The 23,465-nt window shown below is 41.6% G+C and overlaps 1 protein-coding gene across 5 annotated transcripts in view; it reads left to right on the plus strand.

Annotated features, from left to right (window-relative positions):
- Positions 1-18,977, plus strand: part of PLD5 (phospholipase D family member 5) — a 394,256-nt gene extending 375,279 nt beyond the window's left edge. For all 5 annotated transcript variants that reach the window (XM_036115777.2, XM_036115778.2, XM_036115780.2 and 2 more), the window contains 3 exons: positions 171-339; positions 9,618-9,732; positions 17,333-18,977. In XM_036115777.2, the coding sequence (XP_035971670.1) occupies positions 171-339; positions 9,618-9,732; positions 17,333-17,589 (541 nt within the window). In that variant the 3' untranslated portion in view covers positions 17,590-18,977. The remainder of the gene's footprint in view (positions 1-170; positions 340-9,617; positions 9,733-17,332) is intronic.
- The last annotated feature ends 4,488 nt before the right edge of the window (positions 18,978-23,465 follow it).

Consider the following 23,465-nt stretch of genomic DNA (forward strand, 5'->3'; position numbering starts at 1 on the left):
CCCAATCCAGGAGATCTGCATGTTTTCAACATATCCTATCAGGTTGTGTCTATATTACAGAACGAAGTAATGATTGGGTTAATATAAATGTTCTTTGCAGTCTAGTAAATTTCTTTCCCCAAACTAACTTATTTTCTTTATTTTTATCCACATGGATATTATTCCTACAGGACTTACTGGCCAGACTTGGATGGGAAAATAAGAGAAGCATTAGTTTTGCGAAGCGTTAAAGTTCGACTCCTTATAAGCTTCTGGAAGGAAACTGACCCCCTTACATTTAACTTTATTTCATCTCTTAAAGCTATTTGCACTGAAATAGCCAACTGCAGTTTGAAAGTTGTAAGTATGATATTGACTTCAGTATTATTAAATAAAAAGGGCTGATTCCCTCCCCACATCTGTGAAAGCCATAAGCACACGCATTCGTGTAAACTGCCAATTAAGAACCAGGATAACAGTCTCTGATAGTGAGAAAATATTTCAAAAGTAGGATAAGTATTTTTTTCAAGACAAACACACAAGAAAAGGAGCCTGGAACCCACGTTTGCTGGTGCCCTCCCGGCCTCGCCCTATTTTCACACACTGCCTGTTGGGCCCTCTCTGCTTTGTTTGAACTGCCTCGTTCACCTGCCATTCCTGTTTCTAAGTCTGTGACCAGCAGCGGCTCTGCTCTCCACAACCTCCCCCAGCCCCAGAGACCCCCAGCCTGAGCTCCTGTTCTTGCTCCAGTCCTTGGGGCCACATGCTAATCCATATACTTTGAGGGAGACAAGATTGGGAGTGGGTTTTACTCTCAGTGTGGTAATGCCTTAGCTCATCTTTGACTCTCAGGTCCTCACATGTGATGCCCTCTTCCTCCCCTCTGGGTCTCTGTATAATGCTGTTCCCTCTGCCTACAGCACTCTCCTCCTCTGTGCCTTATCTGACTAATGCCCGCTAGGAAAGGGCTCACCTTTTCCAACCTCCACTGCAGTCATTCAGCAAATGTACCCTGAGACCCTACTCTGTGCCAGGCACCCTTCTGGGTGATGGGTCTGTGCTCCATTGCAGTATTTAGGGACCAGGATGACAGGGGTGCCACCATCCACTCTGACACATAGCTTCCAAGATAGTCCCAACCCTCAGCATCCCAGGGCCAATCAGAAGGAGAGAGTGAGAATGGAGGACTGCCCAGGAGGCATTTATGGGGTGGGCCTGGAGGTGGTGAACCTCCCTTTAGCCTTTATTCCGCTGCTCAGAAGTCACTCACCTGGCCACACCGAATGTCAAGGGTGGCATGTTCCCCAAAAGACAAAGGGACAGGTTGGTGGATCATCAGTCTGCACCCACACAGAGAACCCTCATCCCCCACAGGTACTGCACAGTGCAAAGTTCAGGACCTCCCAGAGATGTGCAGTTCTGGACCTCATAGTTCAATAAACAGAAACTAAAAACAAAACAGCAATTTCCCACGAAACCCAAAACCCAGGTTGAAGTTACCTCCTCCCCATATAACAGGGACAGAAGAAGGCCAGTGAATGTATGTACCAGTAGCCGCAGCCAAAGGTTTTGTTGTACATAGTTCCCAAACTTGACCAATATGCTTCCTTGCCCATATACTTCTGCCTCTGCCTCCCTCTCCCTCCCTCCCCCTCTCTCCTTCTTTCTCCCCCTTCCCCTCCCCTTCTCCCTCTCGCTCCTCTTTCTTATTAATGGTGGTTTCATTCAGATCATCAGACTTGGGTGGGAAGATTATACCAATTATGATTATTCCAGTTATCTGATCTTTGCTGCAGGATTGAGTCTTAACTGGCCTCAGTCACTTAAATCATTTTTTCAAACTAATTTTATACTCCTGGGCTCCTGGCACAATCAGTTTTTCTAACCCTTTGAAATACCATATTTCTAGTGTATCTGCTCTCTTTCATATTGGTTTGCAAGCCAGCAAATCCGTCTCTGAGCTTATTTGTCTCCTCTGATAACTTCCTAAAAGCACTAATAACAACCAACATATACTACTAACAATTTGTTTTCCCATCCCTTGACCTGTAGCCATAGTTGTTTTTTTTTGGGGGGGGGGGTGCTTGGTCTTCATTCCAAATTAATGCAAGTTATGGTTTTGCCAAATATTTTGCCACTGCTTGGGTCTCCATTCTTTCCATCCTGTAATACCAATTTCCTTGTTGCCTGCTGCCCATTGGGTAAACCATTGCTACATCTTTTATTAAGTTTTATTGTTGCCATTAGGGCACCATCTCACTTCACTTTGCCTAGATGTAGTAAGTGCTTAATATTTTTTTTTAAATGAAGGAATTTCTTATATTCATGAGTATAGACAGTTGGACAGGCACTGCATTAAATACTTTGTATGTACTACTTAATATTCACAACTACACTGTGAAGCAGGAACTTTTATATTGTAAAGACATAGAAAATGAAGCCTAAAGAGATTAAATAATTTCTCTCCAGGACACTAGTTAATAGAGGAGAAAGATTCAAATACAAGCCTTTCTTTCTTTCTTTCTTTCTTTCTTTCTTTCTTTCTTTCTTTCTTTCTTTCTTTCTTTCTTTCTTTCTTTTTCTTTCTTTCTTTCTTTCTTTTTCTTTCTTTCTTCCTTCCTTTCTTTCTTTCTTTCTTTTTCTTTCTTTCTTTCTTTCTTTCTTTCTTTCTTTCTTTCTTTCTTTCTTCTTTCTTTCTTTCTTCTTTCTTTCTTTCTTTCTTTCTTTCTTTCTTTCTTTCTTTCTTTCTTTTCTTTCTTCTTTCCTTCTTTCCTTGTGTGTGTGTGTAGAACTGAATTGAACAGATTTTATTCAACATTTTAGGATGAGGAAAACAAATGATATAAAATAAGTCATAAGAAATGATCTCTTGTACTATCTCAGACTACTTTCAGTGTTTTACAAAATGCTCACACAGCAAATACGAAAAGCTTTAACATAGTCTTACAACTTTTGCTGCAACAAATGCAACATTACCAAACATACAAATTTTTTCTGTGCCAATCTTAAAAGTAGAATTACTGAATTACTAATTTTACAGTGTTATTCATATTTATTTTTATTCATATGGTTTTAATGAGATCATTGCCAATACATACATTATTAATGTAAAAATAAAGTTAAGGAAAATACAAGTCTAATTCCAGAGTCTGAGCTCTTAGATATCATACTGCATGGTCTCTGCATGCAGAACAGATAATTGAAGTTACAAAGTTCTTTTTTTTTGTCTTTCCTATCTATATTGAAAAACGTCATATATTACATCTGCTCAAAGACTTGAGATGCTACACATCTGACTTATATATCTGTGGGATCAACAAAAATATCAGATAAAATGTTTTTTAACTCATTCATAACATTAAATATTTTTTTTAAGTTGAAGTTATCAATCATATAAAGACATAAAATTCTAGGGTTTACTGTAGATTTCAAAAAATTATGCTTCTCACATAGATTTCATTTTAATCTCCCTAACATTCTGATAATATTGATAGAAAATAGAAATTTTTATCTCCATTTAACTGGTTTTTATAAACTGAGTAGCCATGCACATGTCTGAGTTCACAAATCAGTATTAGAAATAGAAACGGGTCTGTGAAACCTACAGCTAACATCTTACTCAATGATAAAAAGTTGAAAGCTTTTCCTTTAGGATCAGAAACAAGACAAGTGTTCCATCTCTTACCTTTCCTATGCAACATAGTATTGGAAGTCCTAGCCAGAGCAATCAGGCAAGAAAAAGAAATAAAAAGTATCAGAATTGAAAAGGAAGTGGCAAAATTGTCTCTATTTGCAGATGACATGATTTTATATATAGAAAATCCTAAAGACTCAACCCCAAAAATGTTGGATTTAATCAATGAATTCAGTAAAGATGCAGGATACAAAATTAAAATACAAAAATCAGTAGTGTTTCTACACACTAACAGTGAAATTTCTGAAAAAAAAAAATAAAGAAATGGATCCCATTTATACTGGCATCAAAACAATAAAATACTTAGGAATAAATTTAACTAAGGAGATAAACAATCTCTATGCTGAAAACTATAAGACATTGATAAAAGAAATCGAAGACAATGCAAAAAAATGGAAAGGTATCCCACATTCATGGATTAGAAAAATTAATATTGTTAAAATATCAATACAGGGGCGCCTGGGTGGCTCAGTTGTTAAGCAATTGCCTTCAGCTCAGGTCATGATCCCAGGGTCCTGGGATCGAGCCCCGCATCGGGCTCCCTGCTCGGCGGGAGGCCTGCTTCTCCCTCTCCCACTCCCCCTGCTTGTGTTCCCTCTCTCGCTGTCTCTCTCTGTCAAATAAATAAATAAAATCTTTAAAATATCAATACAACCAAAAGCCATCTATAGATTCAATGCAATCCTATCAAGATTCCAATTGCATTTTTATAGAAGTAGAAAAAACACTCATAAAATTTATGTGGAACTGCAAAAGACCCTGAATAGCTGAAGAAATCTTGAGAAAGAAGAACAAAGAAGGAAGTATCACACTTCCTGATTTCAAGCTATACTATAAAGCTATGGTCATCAAATATGGTACTGGCATAAAAACAGACAAATAGACCAATGGAATAGAACCAAGAGCTCAGAAATAAACCCAAGCATATACAGCCAACTAATATTTGACAAGGGAGCCAAGAATACTCAATGGAGAAAAAATAATCTTGTCAACAAATGGTGCTGGGATACCTGGATATTCACATATAAAAGAATGAAACTGGACCCATATCATACACCACTCACAAAAATTAACACAAAATGGATTAAAGACTTAAATGTGGGACCTGAAACCATGAAACTCCTAGAAGAAAACAAAGGAACGAAGTTTCTTAACATGGATTGGGGTAATAACTTTTTGGATGTGACACCTAAAATACAAGCAACAAAATAAAAAAGAAACAGTGAAAAGACCACCTATGGAAGGGGAAAAATATTTGCAAAGCATATATCTGATAAGAGCTTAATATCCAAAATACATCAAAAACTCATACTACTGAATAGCAAATAACCCAATTAAAAAATGGACAAAGGACCTGAATAGACATTTCTCCAAAGAAGATATACAAAAGGCCAAGAGGTACATGAAAAGATGCTCAACATGGCCAGTCATTAGGGAAATGCAAATCAAAACCATTGTGAGATACCATAGCATGCATGTTAGGACAGCCATCATCAAAAAAACAAAGATAACAAATGCTGGTGAGGATGTGGAGAAAAGGGATCCTGTGTGCACCATTGGTGGGAATGTAGATTGGTGCAGCCACTATGGCAAATAGTATGGAGAATCCTCAAAAAATTAAAAATAGGATTACAATATGATTCAGCAATTCTATTTATGGGAATATAACCGAAGGAAACTAAAACACTAACTCAGAAAGGTATCCGCACCTTCATGTTCATAGCAGCAATACTCACAGTAGCCAAGACATAGAAACAACCTAAATGCCCATTAATGGATGAATGGATAAAGAAGTTGTGGCATATCTATACAAAGGAATATTATTTGGCCATAAAAATGAGATAATACCTTTTTGACAACATGGGTGGACCTTTGAAGGCATTATTCTAAGTGAAATAAATCAGAGAAAGACAAGTACTGTAGGATAGCAATTGTGGAATATAAAATTAAAAAAAAAAAAAAGTCATAAAGAGATCAGACTTGTGGTTACCAGAGGTGGAGGGTGGGGTAGGGGAGACGGGGAATTAGAGGAAGGTGGTCAAAGGGTACAAACTTCCAGTTACAAGATAAGTACTAGGGATTTAACATACAACATGATGACTGCAGCTAACACTGCTACATGATATGTAGGAGAGTTGTTAAGAAAATAAATCCTGGGTGCCTGGGAGGCTCAGATGGTTAAACGTCTGCCTTCGGCTCAGGTCATGATCCCAGGGTCCTGGGATCGAGTCCCGCATCGGGCTCCCTGCTCAGCGGGGAGCCTGCTTCTCCCTCTGCCTCTCTCTCTCTCTCTGTCTCTCATGAATAAATAAATAAAATCAAATCTTTAAAAAAAAAAAAAAAGAAAGAAAATAAATCCTAAGAGTTCTCATCACAAGGAGAAATTTTTGTCTTTATTCTTTTCTTCTTTCTTATCTTTTTATTTTATCTATATGAGAAGATAGATGTTAGCTGAATGTATTGTGATCATGTCACAATAATGTGTAAATCAAACCATGATGCAGTACAACTTAAATTTATACAGTGATAGATGTTAATTACTCCTCAATAAAATGGAAAGAAGAAACAGGTCTATGATTACTACTACGGATCTATTTTCCACACCAGATTTACAAGTGAACGTGATAACCAGGAGTTGGATTCGAGCACCAACCTCAGTTTAGAATCAGGAATCAGGGATTAGAGGAAACACTGGTATGTTCCCAGAAAGCCAGGCAGAGACCCAGGAGAATAGTCGGTTTGTGTTCAGTACCTTCCCATGGACAAGAGAATCCTGGGGATTGTTTTCAGCTCAGGGATGGCATTTTCCAGATAACTGAAGTGGCATATAGGACGGCATGGAAAATCAAGTGAAGCATTGTATTCCCAGTGCCTAGCAGGATGCTGGCACAAAGAATTCAAAACATATGTGTTGAATGGATGGATGGATGGGTGGATGGATGGATAAAATCAAAAAAAGGAGCTGATGAAGCGTGTTCAGGAAGGATCTGTGAACCAGTGAGTGGAGGGAGCAGGGAGCATGGTAGATATGGAGTCATTTTAGCCATTTTCCCTAAAGAGGGTGTGCTGGAGAAGGGTGAAAAATCTGCCAGGTGAGGTCATTCACTCAGAGTTCAGTATGCTTGGAGATAGAGGAGCACCACTGTCAGACCTACCAAGTTTAGCAGTGTTCTAAAATACAGGTTTGATTATGATTTAGATATGACAATGCCAATAGATCAGGAAATGGTGGCCATTGGAAAGGCAAATTTGTTTTATTCACAGATCTCAAGAGAAGGGGGCATGAAGGGATGCCCCAGGGTCATCCGGGAGGCAGGAGTGAGGGAAGCATGGACAAGAACTTTTGTTTTGGTTTACAGGGTTGGGGAAGAGGCAAGGCAGAGTAAGCCCACTTAGGATTGGCAAGTTTGAATGATTTCGGTGGGCTCTAGGGCCCAGGGGCTGTCCCTAGTTGCCTGGTACCTGGCCCTGGGGTGATTAGGGCAAGTGGATAGTGGCCGAGTGTGAGCCATAAAGGAGGTGATTCAGGGTACGGGCCATGGTTTAAGTATGAGAAGTGCACTCACAGGCAAGTTGTTTGCTATCTCCAGAAATTAGCCAGCCCTCGGAAGGGCAGTCCCTCCAGGGTCAGCAGGGCTCAGATGTCAAAGCATCAGAACACAGAAAATAAGAAGACATGACTAATACAAACAGAAGCAGAGGAGAGAATGTCTGGAGCCTACCACACATTGTGCCTTTGCTCCCACCTCTTCTCGAAGGCACTATCAGTTGAAATCTCCATTGTGAAATATTGTGCTCTCATTTAAGACTTGAAAGAAATTATAAGGAAAGTAGAATCCATCCTTTTATTCTCTACTTACTCAGCTCCATCTTTTCCAACACTCATGGTCACATTACTTGAATAGACCAAACATTAGTAGTTCACTGTTGGACATTTCATGAAGTAGAGACTCTGGTCCTCACTCAAGCCAGGCCATGCATTTCTAAGCGTCAACATAAGCCTCAGTGGGAACACAGCCTGTGGCCCCAACATCTAAAACACAGGTGGGTGAGGAGCTTTTTCAAGACAGGTGGGCATTGGAACATTCCTTGAAGCATTTCTTCTGGAGCCTGGGATCTCTGATAAAGCAGAAGTCCTGGTTGCAAGGCAGGGAATCTCTCTTCAGAGGAGTAGGCACCCACAGCCCTGGCTTGGGGGCAGGGGTTGTGTCCATTAGGGGACACCTGGGAAAGAGACTGCAGTCACAAAGTTGGCCCTGTCAGCTGGGCTTTTATTTTTCAATGAATTCATAAATCCCTTTTGGACAGTCTTTGCTGTCACCTACAGCACATTAGGTGTCTTGTAGTATGTCAGTGAATACAGTGTGATTCCTGCTGCCATTTTCATCTCCCAGACAAAGCTTTTTCCTTCTTGGGGGCCATCTTCAACTTTCTAGAGCAGATGAGTCTCTGTAGAATGCCAAGCAGTGATGCCATCCCCAACATAAATTAGGATGTATATTTTATTCTTTTTCACATCCATCTTGATTCCACAATAATATTTTTCTCAAAAGGAGGAGGTGGAGTGTGTGGACATGTGTTGTAACAGAATGTCCGAGCAGGGTGACTGCTGTTACCGGGTGGCAGGCAGGGTTGGGGAAATACCACAGGCCTTCCCAGATACATAACTATGACTTAAGAGCATCCATAGGTCATCAAGTCTGTGTGAAGAATCCACAAAATGTGGCCATCTGTGAACCCTCCAAATGACACAGATTTTGCAGGAGACAGGAACTGTGGAGAAGGGGGACCGAGGCAGCATTGCCTAGCATCATGGTAATATGGCTCTGGGTAATACCTTCCTCTGTGATGTGCAATGGACCATTCTCACGTGATAGATTTTGGTGGGCGTGCCATTGATCTCAAGGGGTCTTGCAAAAAATTGGAATAGAATTTTCAGGGCTGTTAGGGACCTTGGTGATCACACTTAGTTTATCACTCCTTTCCTACCCTGGGATGAAGGGGAAGATGAGCCGTCACTATTTCCCCAAGGCAAACTTGAACAGTTTTAAAACTGTATGACATCTCCATTTCTAACATCTCATTTTTCTCTCTGCCTCTTCTTCCTTTCAAACATGCATGATCCCACAGCCCTAAGACATTCATTCCAGAAAGATTCCATGCAGTTCTGGATATGTTCAGCCTTTTCCAGTGTGAAGGAGACTCAAGAGCTCACCTTTGATGGTGTGTCATCCTGTGAGCTTGGTCACAGTTCGGGCCTCATCTGAGCAGTTTCAGGAATTCCAGCAGATTCTGGAAACACCAGCCCACCTACCTCCACTGTCAGTCCCCCATAGCCCCAGGCCTGAGGTGCTTTTGGGGTCACATTAAAGTTGAAAGTCAGGATTCACAGTTTGAAGTGGTGATTTTTTTGACTTCTTATTAAAAGAGCTTGTAGACCTAGGTTTGTCCCCTTGACAAAATCTCTTTTGACCTTTGCAAAGCCCCAGCTGAATCAGCTAGTCATTGACATGGGCCTGCATAAAAAGCATTTTATAATGTATTCAACATAGAGGAATATTCATTCAGGTCATTGGCATGCATGACGGAAAGCACCCTGAGGCAGACCTCAAATGCCAGTGCACCCCGATGAATAAGACAATGAGAATTTAAAAACCTTCTGGCCCTCACCTTGTTGAAAGAATGAATTTTGTGTTCATTTTGCAGCATAAAAATGTTCATTATAGACCTAGTCGAGCATGCTAATTTTCCCTCTTGTTGCCCATATAAGATTTGAGAACAAAAATACTTCATCTATATGAAGTAACAAGATTGTGGCTTTAATAACCCAGTATGAGGCCAACTGTGGATATTTGGATAAGAAACCCTTTTGTGCTCTTGAACAAAACCAAAAACGTTCCTTATTCACCTGCTTCCTTAATCTGTTTATTTTTGTGTCTTACAGAAATTTTTCGATCTGGAAAGAGAGAATGTGTGTGCTACAAAAGAACAAAAGGATCACACCTTTCCTAAATTAAATCGCAACAAGTACATGGTGACAGACGGCGCGGCTTATATTGGTAGGTGTCAGGGCTGTCAGGCTCCTTGGGGGATCCTGCGGGTCAATGGCGGTCCCACCGTGGTCTTCCGTACCCGCAGGGCCCTGGAGGAAACAGGAGGGGGAGGGCAAACAACCCCTTGAACTGAACCTCTCCTCTAGGGCTTGGTTCAAGTATGAGGATGCCATAGAAGATGTTTTTAATAAGTGTTTTCAGAAATTCTTTGGTCCACTTGCCTCATGTTATGGGTGAGGAGGTGAATGGCTCATGAAAGGCAAGTCCCAGGGGCATCTGGGTGGCTCAGTCGGTTAACCATCTGCCTTCAGCTCAGGTCATGGTCTCAGGGTTCTGGGATCGAGCCCCGCATCGGGCTCCCTGCTTAGCAGGAATCTGCTTCTCCCTCTGCCCCTTGCTCTGCTCGTGCTCTCTCTCTCAAATAAATAAATAGAATTTTTTAAAAAATGAGTCCTGAGAATTGAACCCTTCCCACCCACCGTACCCCAGCCAGCCTGTCCTGAGTCACAGGAGGCAGACATGATGACAGCCCAGCGCCAAAATGAGTACTGCCTGGACAACCATCCCACCTCTGCCATTTTGAAAATGTCTCCCCTCGGAGAATTTACTCATGCTCTCTAAACCTCAATATCCCCATCTGTACAATGGGGCTAATAATAGTTTCTACTTCATTGGGGGAAATTTAAGTAATATATGCAGAGCACCTTGCACAATTAAAACCCCCAGCATACAGATAATACCTGATTCATGTTAGTTGTTATTTTTAAGGTAATAATACCTACTGGTGGAATTATTTACTAATATGTCAGCTCTGTGCGCCTTTCCTACAGTGTGCATGAGTCCAGGGTAATCCCTTAACTGGTACCATCAACAGCAGAGCAGAAATTATTATCCGTAAAAGAAGGGACATAAATCACAGAACAGCAGTCTGGCTATTACATTGTACAGATGATGTGGCAGGCTCAAAGCAGAAAAGAAAAACGTGTGTGTGGAATGAAGGAGTATGGAATATGGGTTTTTTCCCCCTCTAGTTCAGTGAGTGAGTATAGAGTATGCCTTTTTTTCTTTGTAAAGCACTTTATCTCATTTGATTTTCTAAGCAACGTTGCCAATAGGGAGGGCGGCTTTTATCGCCTGCAGTTTAGAAATAAGGAAACACGGACCATGATTGGGGAAATGACTTAAACATGCAGATGAGAAGAGGAAGAGCGAGCCCTAGAATCCAAGGTACCCAGAACCTTCCCCCTCAACCCTACCACCTGGACCCAGAAGACACTGCCATCAGCCACTCGAAAGTTAGCTACTCCGTCCCAGCTCCGTGGAAAGTTGTTCTTTTTCCATTTTGAGTAGTTATGTGTCACATTAGGAGAATAGTATATTGGAATTTTTTTAAATGTGTATTACTCAAGTTGTTTTAGAATATGGGAATATTATTTTATTCATACTGTCCCTCCTGGTGGCTTAGGATGTAAGAATTTGGATGTTCTCATGTTCATTAGCTTACAGAGGATAGAATGAAAGCAGCTCCTCTTTAAATACGTGTCAAAAACAAACTCAAAATCATTTCATCAAAACTGGGAACTTTGGGCTCAATAATTGGGAAATACAGGGACAGATCAGGTTTCAGGCCCAGTTGGATTTAGGAACTCAGATCTGGATATTTTACCTGCGGGGTTTACTCAAAGCAAAGTGCCATGTGTACTCGGAGCAGTTATATGGTGCCTATATCCAAAAGCTCTTTTAACGAATCAAATAAGTGTTTTGGAGTCACAAAAACCTCTATTTGAATTCAAGCACTGACCCTTATAAGCTGGAAGATGATGGAAAGTCACGTGATCTCTCTGAGTCTCTGTGTGCCTCTGTTTTCTTATTTGTAAAATAGGGATAAAAGTATCCACCCTTTGGTGGTGGTAGGAGGATTAAACGAGATAATATAGGAAAAGCTCCAAACATTGGCTCCCATCTGTCTCAATCCTTAGTAAATATGGATTCCTGGCTCTCTCTCTTCTTCTTCCTGTATAATACATTTTAAAAATAGACTTTTTTTTTTTTTTAGAACAGTTAGGTTCACAGCAAAACTGAATGGGAAATACAGAATTCTCATATCCCTCTGCCCCCTCACACACGTACACACAACCTGCCCCATTATCAGCCCCCCAAAGTGGTACATTTGCTACAATTGGTGAACCTATGCTGATATTGATATACATTAGGGATTCACTCTTGATGTTACATTCTATGGGTCCTGACAATGTATACACCGTTATGGTATCATAGTCATTTCACTGCCCTGCCAATCCTCTGTGCTCCTTCCCTCTCAGCCAACTCCCGGCAACCCACTGATCTTTTTACTGTCTCCATCGTTTGGGCTTTTCCAAGATATCACGTAGTTGGAATCATATAGTGTCTATCCTTTTCAGATTGGCTTCTTTCACTTAGCGATATGCATTTAAGCTTCCTCTGTATCTTTGGATGGCTTAATAGCTCATTTCTTTTTAGCACTGAACAATATTCCACAGTCTGGATGGACCACAGTTTGTTTATCCATTCACCTTCAGGACATCTTGGTTGCTTCTAAGTTTTGGCAATTATGAATAAAGCTGCTATAAACATCCACATTCAGGTTTTTGTGTGGACTTATTTTCAACCCCACTAGGGTAATAGCAAGGAGTGTGATTGCCCAATCGAATGGTAAGACTATGTTGAGTTTTGTGAGAAACTGCCAAACTGTCTTCCAAAGTAGCTCTATCATTTTGAGTTCCCACAGCAGTGACTGAGAGTTCCTGTTGCTCCACATCATCGCCAGCGTGTGGTATTGTCAGTGTTCCAGATTTTGGCCATTCTGATACACGTGTAGTGGTATCTCATCATTGTTTTAATCTGCATTTCCCTGATAATATGATATGGAGCATCTCTTTATATGCTTATTTGCCATCTGAATATCTTCTTGGATGAGGTGTCTTTGGCCCATTTTTTTCATCAGGCTTTTCATTTTCTTATTGTTGAGTTTTAAGAGTTCTTTGTGTATTTTGGATAACAGTCTTTTATCAGATGTGTCTTTTGCAAATATTTTCTCCCAGCCTGTGGCTTATCTCTTCATTCTCTTGACTGTGTCTTTCACAGAGAAAACATTTTAAATTGTAATGAAGTCCAGCTTATCAGTGATTTCTTTCCTGGATCCTGCCTTTAGTGTTGTGTGTAAAAAGTCATCACCAAACCCAAGTTCATCTAGACTTTCTTATTTGTCACTTTCTAGGAGTTTTATAGTTTTGCATTTTACATTTTGCTGTGATCCATCTAGAGTTAATTTTCGTTAAAGGTGTAGGATCTGTGTCTAGATTCTCTTTTTTTGCAGGTGGATGTTGTTATTCCAGCACCATTGTTGAGAAGACTAGTTTTGCCCCCTCACATTGCCTTTGCTTCTCTGTAAGGATAAGTTGACTATATTTACAAGGATCTATTTCTGGCTTTCTGTTATAATGCATTTTTAAATGAGTTCATTTTACACACAGCATTCTGGCAAAACATTAATTCCCTAGAGCGAGGCATAGTTCTTGTATAAAAATATTTAAAGAGCATCCAGAGGGAAAATTCATTGATAATTTAAATGATTATCAGCATGTTCTGGAAATCTCTTAAGTCGTCACTCAGACACCAGCTGAGAATGCTGAATTAAGAAAAATCCACACTAGACCTTACATGGAATTATAGCTCATTAAATCTTCACAAGACTTAACAGATTTCCCAAACAGTATCATCTCTCTAATTTTGAATTCTCTGGAGTATATTTGAATCTGGCTTGGCACATTTGTCCAGAAGATGATTCAAATTGTTTGAGGGCCAACAAGGGGGTGGTAGGTTAATTGGAGGCACTGAGAAGGCTCACTGAGGCGCATATACCTTCCCAGTGAGCTTGTCTACACCCGTGCCATGGTTCCTGGGGAGGGCCCTATAGTTCTCCTGCCACCTGGGCTGACACATGCATTTGGGAAGCTGAGATGGCAGTCTCAGCACTGAGTGGAACAGTGTCCCCGTTGAGAAAATACTGAAGCAGGTATGTGAAGTTGAGCCAAACCTTGAGGAAGTGAAAAGTGGGAAAACATGATCACACTGGTGGAGGATTGCCTCTGCAGGCCTGAGAAAGCTGCCTAGTGTTGGAATTCTGGAGAAGAACCTAATTAAAGCTTTGGAGAATCAAAGGTGCAGGATCTTGGCTCCATCCATTGTACTGAAGGGAAAAGCTGAATCTCCCAAAATAAGGCTCCAAAATCTTGTCACTTCTCTCCCCTTATCTTTCTGTCTCCTCATGCTGCCCCCAAAGCATATTTCCATCTCTGTGTCCTTCAGAGAGTGTGGTCCCCAGAGGAGAGTAGTTCAGTGTGGCCTGGTGCTCCAGCCCTAGTGGCTGATGCTGAAGTCTGCGGGGTGGGGAGGAGGGGGAAATGTACAGTTAGTACCATGCAGGCCTTTAGGATTGGAGGTGACATGGAACAGAAGTTGAGTGTGGGCTGTGGGGTCAGACCTGGCTTTGAAACTCAGCTCTAATTTTTTTTCACTCCAGTCTTGGACAAATTACCTAACCTTTCTGTGCCTTAATTTCCCCATCAGTACAATGGAGTGAGTATTATCACCTCATAGGATTGCAGTGAATGTTGAATGAGATAATGTAATGAGATAATGAATTCACTGCCTGGCACTCAGCTGTGGGGACAAGACTTTAGCATCTTCTCCACAAGTCCTCGAAAGGCATGCAAGAGCACCTGAGTCTTCTGTTTATGGGATGACTCGAAGGTGCTGCCTGCCAGCGGGTTCCAAAATAACTCTTAACCTGCAATTTCTACTAATCCCCAGTTTAAGACGTCCAAGCCTGTATTTACCTGGCACTGAGCATTGCACAAAGCCACCGCCTCTGAGCATGGCCCTGTGTCTGAGAGCACCTGGTCAGAAAGACAGCACTGGCAGAGACTCCAACGCGGTATCATGAACCTTTGGTGGACGGTTCCCTCATTTATAGCAGTAAAATTCATCCGACGTTATGTCTGTCATGAAACCATCAGGGGGAACAGTGTGGTGTTTGGGGAATGGCAGGAGACAGGAGATAGAGGACAGAGAGAGAGAGGAGTTTGTTCTCTAGTGCTGGTAATATTTGATTTAGGGACCCGGTATTAGGCCATGAGGAATAAACTCAAGGAGTACAATGAGAGACAAGGAAACCACTTCCGCTATTCCAGGAAGTGCCAGATGGAAAGGGGAGTTGATACGTGGGGGGACTCCAGAGAGTGGAGGAGGGCCACAGGATGAGCACTATGAAGGAACAGGTATCAGCTCTCTGTAGATGTCTCTTCCCACACAAATGGCTGCAGGGTCTTGGGCCAAGGAGGTTCAGTGTCGTATTCAACAAATATTCCTGCAGTGATGGCTGAAGACCCACTGAAGGCCTGGAAATCAAGCTCTACACTTAACAGGCCTTCAGTTTTCTTTATGAAACCAGCTCTGAACCAAAGAGAGCACAAAACTGGGAGCTGAGACCAAACCCGGGCTAGTGGTAATTCCTGAAATCTTTTTTAGTGAGAACACTGCTTCGCTTATGGTATTATAGATAGCCCGTGGAGACCTGGGTCCACCATTGATCAAATCTGTTCACCTCTTTGAGCCTCAGGCTTCTCATCTGTGGAGTGGGTATAAATCCTACCAACTGTGAGAGATAATGACAGATACAAATGCCAAGCCTAGGGTGCCTGGGTGGCTCAGTTGGTTAAGCGACTGCTTTCGGCTCAGGTCATGATCCTGGAGTCCCAGGATCGAGTCCCGCATCGGGCTCCCTGCTCAGCAGGGAGTCTGCTTCTCCCTCTGACCCTCCTCCCTCTCATGCTCTCTGTCTCTCATTCTCTCTCTCTCAAATAAATAAATAAAATCTTTAAAAAAAAAAAAAAAACAAATGCCAAGCCTAGTGCTTTGCTCATAGTAGGCACTTAATAAAGGACAGTTTCTCTCCCCGCCCCCACTAAGGCCCTTAAATCCCAACTTCATCCCTAACTCTTCCCCACTCATGCTCCAAGATCCTGATCATATTTTTGTCCACATCCCTCTGCGGGTGTGGCTCTCTAACTTCCTAACTGATGTTTCTGTGTATCTCTCATTACTCAACAAAATGCTTTCCTGACTCATGCAGCCAGAGTTGGAAATCTTTTCCCTTGCCCTCATGGCATTGTACACATACATATCTCTGTGTTATAATCATTGTGTTTCCTTCCTGAATGCCTTGAAGTCAGGGACCGTCATTCTCTGTTTTATATCATGGCCCCAGGTACCCACCTGGTAGACATTAGACACTCAGTAAATGTGCATTAAATGAAGGACAAAAAGATCAAAGAAATGAATGGAATGGACCCTCTTGAGGAGAAAACTTTGTTCTCCCACTAGAACCTTCTCCCTGATGGATGCCAAGATAGGAGATTTGTGTGGGACTTTGGGGTAGTCTCTCCTTTTATCTACTCTCGCCTTGAAGATGGACTACACGTGAGTGACATAGATACTATTGGCCCCTTCTGGGACAGATTCCACCTGCTATGGGCTGAACCGTGTCCCCCCAAAATTCATATGTTAGAAGTTCTAACTCCCAGTACCTCAGAACATGACCTTATTTGGAGTCAGGGTCCATACAGAGGTCATCAAGTTAGAATGAGGTCATCAGGGTGAGCCCTGATCCAGTTTGACTGGTGCCCTTATAAACAAGGGAAATTTGGACACAGAGACAGACATGCACAGAGGCAAGAGAATGTGAAGAGACACGGGGAGAAGCTGGGCATCTACAGGCCCACGGGAGCAGCCCGGAACAGATTCTCTGTCCCAACCCTCAGTAGGAACCAACCCTGCCAACAGTTGATTTTGGACTTCTAGCCTCCAGAACTATGAGACAATAGATTTCTCTTACTTAAGCCACCCAGTCTGTGGGCCTTTGTTACAGCAGCCTTAGCAAACTACTACACTACCCAACACCAAGCTTCGTGCTGGGGAGCCTAGAGCCTACTATCATAGCAACTGCCTTGATTCCTGGGCCGACGAGCCAGATCCTGGAACCAGGAAATGATTTACCACCCGAGCAAGGAGAGTTTATCTATTCAGATGGGAACTGATCCTCCTTCTCTGGCTTCAGCCTTTTCTTTGATGTGCAAGCTTGTGAGCATTGTAATTAGAATCCCTCATTTGTACATATGGATCAGATGTTGTCTCTGTGAGAAGGTAGTAATTGTTCACAGGATTTTTAAGTGTATTCCTATATATTTTAAATGTTGCTGTATTTAGTGTGTCTTGTGAATGTCAATAAGAAATAACAGTTACCAAAAAAACCCAGCAGATTCCTTGTTTTGAGTTTCAAGTTGAGCAAAACTGAAGAAAATGCCAAAATAATATGCAAATATTAATATACCATATGTAAGGCCTCTTGAAAATTTTTTTTCCTGAGCTGTCAACACAATTCAATCTCCCTGTCATTTTTTTTTTTTTTAAATAGAATCTGCTTGGTGTTTCATTAAATGGGGAATTAACCCCCCCCCAGCCGTGGATCTTAACTCGGCACCCCATTCTCTGCTTTGTTTGTTTGCAGGCAATTTTGACTGGGTAGGGAACGATTTTACCCAGAACGCTGGCACAGGCCTGGTTATCAACCAAGCAGATGTGAGGAACAACAGAAGCATCATCAAGCAGCTGAAGGATGTGTTTGAGAGGGACTGGTACTCACCCTATGCCAGGACCTTGCAGCCGACCAAACAGCCGAACTGCTCCAACCTGTTCAGACTCAAACCCCCCAGCAACCAAACTGCCACGTCCAGCACCGGCTCAGAGGACCCCGCCAGTGCATAACGTGAAGGAAAGAACTGACAGGACAGCTCATCTTTCCTACTTCTATATAAAGGACTTGAGGAGAGAAAAAAAAACAATTTAATATGTCTTTTTTTAGGGAAAAAGCACACTTCCACAAAAATATTCTCCGACCGCCATGTAATATCTTATCCAACAATATCTTAGCGGCGTGTACATGAAGTTTAGGACTTTTGTATTTGTTACTCCTGACAGAGAATGTCATTTCAGCTTGGAGGTTAGTTTTTACGTTTGCATACAGATTTTAAGACTTCCTAGTTTTAGAACTTTTTCTGCCGACCCACCTGGTCGGTTCTTACGAAGCTTAGCATGAGGTAAACGCTTTCACACTCTTCTGAGAGCTGCTTCTTAGAGAGGTGAGTGAGGCTTTCACCGCAGCCAAGGGACTGATCAAGCCAAGTATTGACCCCGTAAACTGTCTCCAAGACCCGTGCAGTCATCCAAGCATGAACAGCTGACATCTCATGCCAGCCTCTTGAAAACCACTCTTTCGCCTCCTTGTTCATTTTCTTCGAATACCGTACCTTTCACTTGGTACCATTTTTTCCTCTTCTCAGAGAATGTTCTTCTTAGCATCAGCGTCCCTCTGTTCACCTCCATGCTAGTTCCAAGTATGGCGACCTCTTTTGAAAATGTATGAATTCCCTCAGAATGGATACCAGATGGGAATAGCAGTCTTTAATTTTCACCTTTCAACTGCATTTTCCCCTCAAATTAATAGTTTAAAACCACAGCCAGCAATATGTATCTTTTCTCTCAAGCTCAGAAAAATTAGGTAGCTACCTGCGAATACCCAGCAAGCGATTAGATCTGCATTATGAGAATAAAGTAGTTTTTCACATTTTTTTTTTGTTTAGCTTATGGTATTATAAAGGAAAGATCTCTATGCATCTGTGGATTTTAATTTCTTTAGAATCATTCATTATGCTGTTAAGAGTATGCCAGCAAAACTTTATAGAGCTATTTAATATACCAAATGCTTTTCAGAGAAATGCAATTTAAATACTGTGCTTCACATATTTTACTAAGAAACAAAAATATTGGATTATTGTTCTATAATGTCGTGTGTTGCGTTTTATATCTATACAATATATAACCCTATATTAATGGAGACCATTGCCACCCTAGAGACAGGCATGGCCTTTTTAGAGCCCAGAGCAGGTGGCCACCAGGATGCCAGTCTCAAGGTCACTCCTGACCCCCTCGGGCCTGGAACAGAGTCCTGCACTCCTTGGCCTTGGGTTTCTATTGGTAACGTAGGGACAGTCATACTCACCTACCTCGCGTAGATGTTGTCACAGTAGGAAATATTTATAACTTGTTTTGAAATCAAAAAAAACTATATAAATGCTAAGCATTGTGATGTATAATCTTTTTCTCGAACTAATCTTTGTGGTACCCTGAAACAATCAATACCGGGTTCTCACAGGGAGCCTACAAGGGAAAACAGATCACAGCCTCCAGCTGTAAATGTGAGTGGACGCAGGAACTCAGAAACCGTGCTGGAGATCAGGATTGTCATCATTTTGATGGAACATTTTGTTGGGTCACTTTGTCATAAGTAACATCCCCACAAAACGAGACATTGTGCTAAGGATCGTTCTTGAGGACTGGCACATGCGTGTGTTTTCAGAGCAAGGAAAAGCAATCTCAGTTCTTATCTTTTCTATCTAGAGACTTGCTTTCTACTATGGCAGGCAGAGTGACGGAAAAAGCTCTGAGTCTCATCCAGTGGGTTCCATTGGTGTAGAAGGGCCGTTGTTGGTCAGCTATTGGTCACGTGACATAGCTTCTTTCTTGTTGCTTCCAAGGTAGGCTTTACTGGATGTGTGACCCATCAGTGAAGACAGCCGGGAAAGATGGGGAGATTCTTAATGATATTCTTCACCACCAGTGGCCAGGCCATAAGACTCTAAATATTTACCATATCCCCAGTCCTTATTTGAGTAGGGGGGCTATCCTGCAAATCATCTCGGTAAAGTAAAGGTGGTTTTGGAAATGATTTTAAAAAGAAAGAAAACAAAAGAACAAGCAGGGTAGGCATGGAGACAAACAAACATCCCAAGTTCAATCCCGGGCAAAGAAGAGCAACCGGGGTAGGTTTGAAAGGGCATGTGAAGGGGAGAGACTATTGTCTCCTGAAGTGTGTGTCACAGCCGAGGGACAAGCGTTGGCTTGGTGTCATGGGGCCCCTTTCACTGTCCCTCGCTGTCGCATGTGATAGAACTGTGTCTTTTATAAAATGACAGTCTTTGCCATTTTGTGCTGAGCCCATCGGTAAGATGGCACCAGGAACCGTGTCCCGGGACTTCGTGCCACCAGGAAACCAGCAGCAGCAGGGCCCTCCCTGGCCCAATGGTCACCACCTCAGCCAGGCCACTGACTTCAGGAGGCAACACTGGCCTCCAGGCAGCCAGGAAAACAGCCCCTTCACAGAGAGGGTCTCAGGTCTCCTAAGAGAGCATTTAATTCAGCAGAACTTGCTTTTGCATTTGGATGCTTTATCTACCCCTCTAGGAGTGGCCTTCCTCTCTTACCGACTCTGTGTCTCTGCTAAATAGACAAACGACTTCCATTCCCCCAACACACACACCCCACAAATTATTTCCCAAGAGGGAAAGAAGGCAAAGCAAAAACACTTTAATTCGAGACAATCTGACGATGTCCTTGTCAGAAATTAGGAGCAAGAGGCTAACTGCTAACTTCCATTGTTTTTCTCCATAAATATTCCAGGAGTTATTTCCCAAAGGGGAATACGAAAAGGAATGCAAACACAATTCAAGACCATAGTTTAGATTTCTGTGTCACACACAACCTAGTGCCTTATTTATTCTCAAGCATTGATTTTAAATGGTGATTCACTCTAAGAGAATACTTCTGCTTCCCGTGGGGTCCATTTAGGCCTTCTGATGGGCCTTCCAGTCAAAAACGTGTACGTGTCAAGGGCTTTCGTGTAGCCTGCTCTCCTCCCGAGCCACACAGCCCTGAGCACCCCCCCATCAAGTCACTGACACACGCTGTCAAACATCTACACTGTTGGCCTCTGCACGGCCACGGGCCGCTGGCGTCTCTGCTAATTAAATCACAGCTTATCAAACCATCGGAGGGGAAATGCAACATTATGGATGATATCCATGCTCTGTGAATGCCACGCTTTGGGTACCTGAAAATGATAGAAGCGAGGCACGCTGAAAATGTCCCCGCTGTCTTTAAAGGACCTTGTAAAGAGATGTTCATGGACTTCCACAGTCTCGTGGAACATAGCATGAAAACTAGTGTCTAGAAGTCAAAGCAGACCCAGTGAAGGAAACAAAAGAGCTGTGGAAAACGGTACATGAGTGTAGCTCTGGGCTCTTTTTTCTATCCGGGCTCTCTCTGTGCTGTTTGTCTCACTGCTGAACTGGTTCTTCGTGAGATGGGTCTGATCACACTGTTGGTTGATCTTACCCTTTGAAAACTGTGTTTTGTTACCGCAGTTCCTGGTTTGTTCAAAGTGCCTCGCTGAACCTGGGACCGACAGAAGCTCATTTCCCACCAGCCTGCAGCTATTCTCAAGTGACTTTGATTCACTCTGAGTTTTCTGTTTATTTTTAGAAGTTTTATGGAACTAAATTCCAGGGGAAACACAAAATAAAGAGACTCTCAGAATTTCTTGATAAGATCAGACCCAGGGTCCGTCTGTCTCAGGAATTCTATCCCAGAATCTGCCTTTTTTTTGTATGTGTAATCACTTGTGTGAGTTTCTCTGTCCAGAATTCATTTCATTATCTTTAACATTTAAGGGATATGAAGAGCTGCCTTCACTTGCAAATGGACAGTTCTCTTTTGCAATGAGAGACTCTTTGCAGTTGGTTATTCAGAGGCAGTCCCTAACGAACAGCCCCATGCATTGTGGACAAATGTTCGAATCTTTGGATTTCTGTACTTGATGAACTGGTGCACTTTATTATAAGCCTTTTGAAGGGGAGATTCATATAATGTCCATTTGGCCTAAGGCCGGTTGGATAAATGAATCCATATTCAGCATTTTCCCATTTGCTGTGATTTAGCTTTTTCTTTTTCTTTTATATGCTGGTAACCAAATAGCTGTTCATCATAAGCTGTTACCTTATCGATTTAAATTGCCAGAGGCTTTTTAATAGCCCCAAAGTCAACCCCAGTTCATTGCCTGCCTTTCCCGTTTGAGAGAATTCCCATCCGGTGGCTGAATTACGAAGATAGTGTTTTTTATGGTGACTAGATAGGTATTCTTCAGAAGCTTCTAGAAATAGTAAAAACCGAATTTTCTTATTTTTGACCAGCAGCAATCTTGTACTTACAGAGTTCTAAAAAAGGTCACCGTTCACTTCTGCTTCTTTTGGCCATTTGCTAAAAAGAAATGGGAGGTTTAATAGGCTATTCCTCATTTTCTTCTGTTATGTTCAACTACTAAACTTCTGATTCTGTTACAAAGGATATCTTGGACTTTTAATGTTTCTTTATGTAAATAGGATAAAGTTGTACCTGGACATATCTATACTATTAACCTTGAGATCCCTAAATAAATCGGTGTGATAAAGGGCTGAATTTGGGGGCATAATTAAAATTCTCAAACCTTTCGTATAACCAAATGCTCAATTTTTTCATAAGTAAATATTATATGGTTTTTTCATTCTGTGAGATGAGGCATTTAGATTTCTCCTCAGCTTCCAGATTGTACACTCTGGCCCAGTGACAGAAAAGGAATTTATGGATATAGGCTCAGCTGTCTCACACACTTACCCACCACACTCTATTCTTTCTAGGCTTCAACCCATAATCAAATACACCTGGTGTCTGCTTAACAGACCCAAATTGAATCTCAGGTCTGGAGAATTCCTTGAAAGTCATCCAAAGCAACTACTCCAAATGCACAAATTCCCTTCCTATTTGGCCACTCAGAAGTTGAGGACCTACTCAAGCCAACACATCAAGAGTGGTTACTACAGTCCCTTTCACAAGATGCACACAGAGTACCATCTTACTATATTTGCTAGAGTAACTTGGATTTGAGACAACATCTTACCTCTGAAAGAATGTACATGGTGGGTACCCTTTTTATACAGGGATGAAAGCTGAAGAGGCATACTTTTTTTAAAGCTATCATTTGAGAGTTTAACAAAGGCTTAATAAAGCTAACTTGATGAATCTGCAATAGTCAATTATAATTTGATTTTGTCAGCTGTTTCTGAATCCTGTAATTTCATGTTTTAAAAAGAAATTGGCCTAACAATCTAATGAGAGACAATCATGTGCAAGGAGTCCAATTAAATCACAGTAAGGGTGAAGATTATTTATGACTTATTTTTATTTCATAGAAAAATTAATAAGGAAAAAATTCCTCCTTTTACAAAATGGATATCTGGTTATCAAACCCATTCCTTCTGGCCTCAGACATGTTGAAAAAGTGTTAATTCCTTTATGGACTCCACTGTCTTTCATGGGTGAAAGAAATCTTAGGAATGGTTGAGAAATACTGAACTCCTTGTAAGACACAAACATGGACAACCCTGGTTTCTAATTTAGAGTTTCCCCCACATAAGTATACAACAGATCTTGGGAGTATGACCTCAATTTCCAGGATTAAAAATATTGAAATTATCTGTGACTTTCCAGTATTATGGAGGAATAAGATCTTTAAAGACAATTCAGAAAATATGATCCAACAACATGTGATTCAGAGCTCAATCTACAATTCCACTTCCTTTTGCTTAAAAATGGAGATGATCAACTGCTTTAGAAAGAACATGTTATTAAAGGCAACATTCTCCCCACAGAAAATGTAGTAAGAGATAGAAATACCATGGTTTCAGGGAAGTTATGGCATTGATAGAGCACTT

This window comes from Halichoerus grypus, chromosome 7, assembly GCF_964656455.1.
Source record: "Halichoerus grypus chromosome 7, mHalGry1.hap1.1, whole genome shotgun sequence".
In the NCBI taxonomy this organism is placed as follows: domain Eukaryota; kingdom Metazoa; phylum Chordata; class Mammalia; order Carnivora; family Phocidae; genus Halichoerus; species Halichoerus grypus.